Source organism: Cyprinodon variegatus, unplaced genomic scaffold (assembly GCF_000732505.1).
Source record: "Cyprinodon variegatus isolate N-32 unplaced genomic scaffold, C_variegatus-1.0 Scaffold788, whole genome shotgun sequence".
Taxonomy (NCBI): Eukaryota; Metazoa; Chordata; class Actinopteri; order Cyprinodontiformes; family Cyprinodontidae; genus Cyprinodon; species Cyprinodon variegatus.
Genome location: NW_015151241.1, coordinates 329,693 through 331,877, shown reverse-complemented (window position 1 = coordinate 331,877; position 2,185 = coordinate 329,693). Strand labels below are relative to the sequence as shown.

Here is a 2,185-nt window from a genome sequence, read left to right as displayed (position 1 = left end):
TATATATATATATATACAAGGTAGCAAAATTAGACAGAACTTCTAAAACATACAAGTGCATTCAGGTTCCGTGGAAAAGATCTGCATCCAAAATAATTTTTTACGTTATAATTCAGTGGCAGGTTTTTCCCAAGATAGCTTGGATGCTTTAAATCAATGTATCACTTTAAAAAGTAGACAAGGCTGACATTTTTTGTGAAGTCCCGTGGGCACAGTTTACAGAAAATGTGAGTTTTTTTCTGTCTGAGTCTTCCTTTGTTAGTTAATAAAATGCTACCAGGCGCTCTGCAAAACTGGCATCAGAAATACCAGAAGATGAGTCTGAAATGCGCAGACTACTACTAGCAGTAGACATGCTGGTTTTTCATGCTGTTAGCTGTAATAGGTGCTGTAAAACCTGCTGTTATACAATGAAAAGTGTTGTTATCAATTGAACGGGAAAAAGAGCTGTATGTGTCGCTCATTATTCTCAGAGTGAACGTTGCTCTTGTTCATGTTCATCACTTCAAAACTGGTCCATTTTGTTCACCGTTCACTAAAAATATCAACGTGTCAGTAAGCGCAGTTCATGTACAATACTCGGTATTGCTCTGTGCTTCTTTCAACAAAGTGCTAGCTATAATGTGAGGCAATGAAAATCTTAAAAAAAAATAGGAATAAATATAAATCAAGAAAAAGTTTACCTTTATCATCAAAACAGGTCCTTGACAATGTATTGTTTCCTAGATGATTTATAGCCTTATAACACTCTCCTCTCTCAGCTACATTCATGACTACATTTGTGTCGTTCCAGAACCAGTTGAAGCTGGCAGGAGGCTTGGCTCTGCTGGAGCAACTCAGCTCCATCCAGCTACCTGCTGACAGCAAACCTGATGGACTGTTGGAAGCTGAGGTGTTTCCAGGAGCATATGAGGAAAATAGCGGGAAACACGTTAACTTTATTGATCAGAAATAACTGAACTATGATGTGCTGATGGATAACTTACATGAAACATTGAGAGTCACTTTTGTCTCTGCTGTCTTGAATCCTCCATTGACAGGATATCTGGCAGAACATCTGATGTATCCCTCAAGTGGGTCTGACAGAGTGATGGTCTCCTGGATTTTAGTTATAAAGGTTCCATCTGGGTTTTTCTCTGTTTTTTTCTCAGAGTCTTGTTGGAGATTCCAGGTGAGTTCAGGAGGTGAGTGTGGACAGGGAGTCACAGCTGAGCAGCTTAGAATGACAGACTGATGCTCGTTCAGATCTCCAACAGAGATTTTAATGCTGGGACTCCAGGGAGAATCTGGGAGTTCAAATCAGATAGACAGTTTACTAACTAAATCAAACCTACAGTATTTATAATAAATGCTCAAGGGTATACACTGCAATATAAAAAAAAAACAGACTGGGGTCCATTTCACAAAGCAGGTTTACTAAACCTGAAATTAGGGAGACTGAGATTTCTGTTTTACAAAGAGAGTTTAGTCAATCTCTGTTTCTGTTACCGTAGTAACATTCTCCCCAGAGCTAACCTGGTTCAGGATCAGGTTTTGTCCACCCTAATTACTATATAGATCACTATGTAGTGGTTGCGACATTTTAAATGAGTGTACGAACATCTAGTGTTTGAAAAAGTAGTGGACTCAAAATTTCCCACAATGCACCTTGAAAATTTGTGATCATCCATGGTCACTAGATGAACAGATATATCCAGGAATGCTTTGCGAGATTTTTTTGCAAATATTTACTGTGTTATGTGAGACAAGATCAAAATAAGAAGGAACCCCATGAGATGATGCGCAGGCCTTATATGTTTGAACAATGTTTTTATACTCCATCTTCACATGCTCGCTTCTACCCAGTGAGATTGCCCCAAAATATATTTCATTGATACACTGCTATTCAACCAGTAAGGTAGTTATCCCTGTAATGTTATTATTTCAGCAGGCAGGCCATATTGATATGTATCAGTTTGAGTTACCCGCATACCGTTTACTATTTTCACTCAACCTACAAATGACACAGCAGACTCAGTGTCATAATCCTTATCAGACATGATTGTTTTGGATTACCACTGCATGAAAAGTGGGATTTTCGTCAATATGCGGCACTGTAGATTGTCGTGGAACTTCAGGTTAGCGGCAGTTTACAACAATTTGCAGGCTTCGCCGAAAACTCCCGTAAATTGTCAGAAATTGACGT

At 38.8% G+C, this 2,185-nt stretch overlaps 1 protein-coding gene across 1 annotated transcript in view; it reads right to left on the bottom strand.

Annotated features, from left to right (window-relative positions):
- Positions 1-2,185, bottom strand: part of LOC107098540 (myelin-associated glycoprotein-like) — an 11,518-nt gene that overhangs the window by 4,470 nt on the left and 4,863 nt on the right. The window contains exons 3-4 of the mRNA XM_015396278.1: positions 987-1,286; positions 684-887 (exon numbers count right to left, since the gene is read on the bottom strand). Of these exons, the coding sequence (XP_015251764.1) occupies positions 684-887; positions 987-1,286 (504 nt within the window). The remainder of the gene's footprint in view (positions 1-683; positions 888-986; positions 1,287-2,185) is intronic.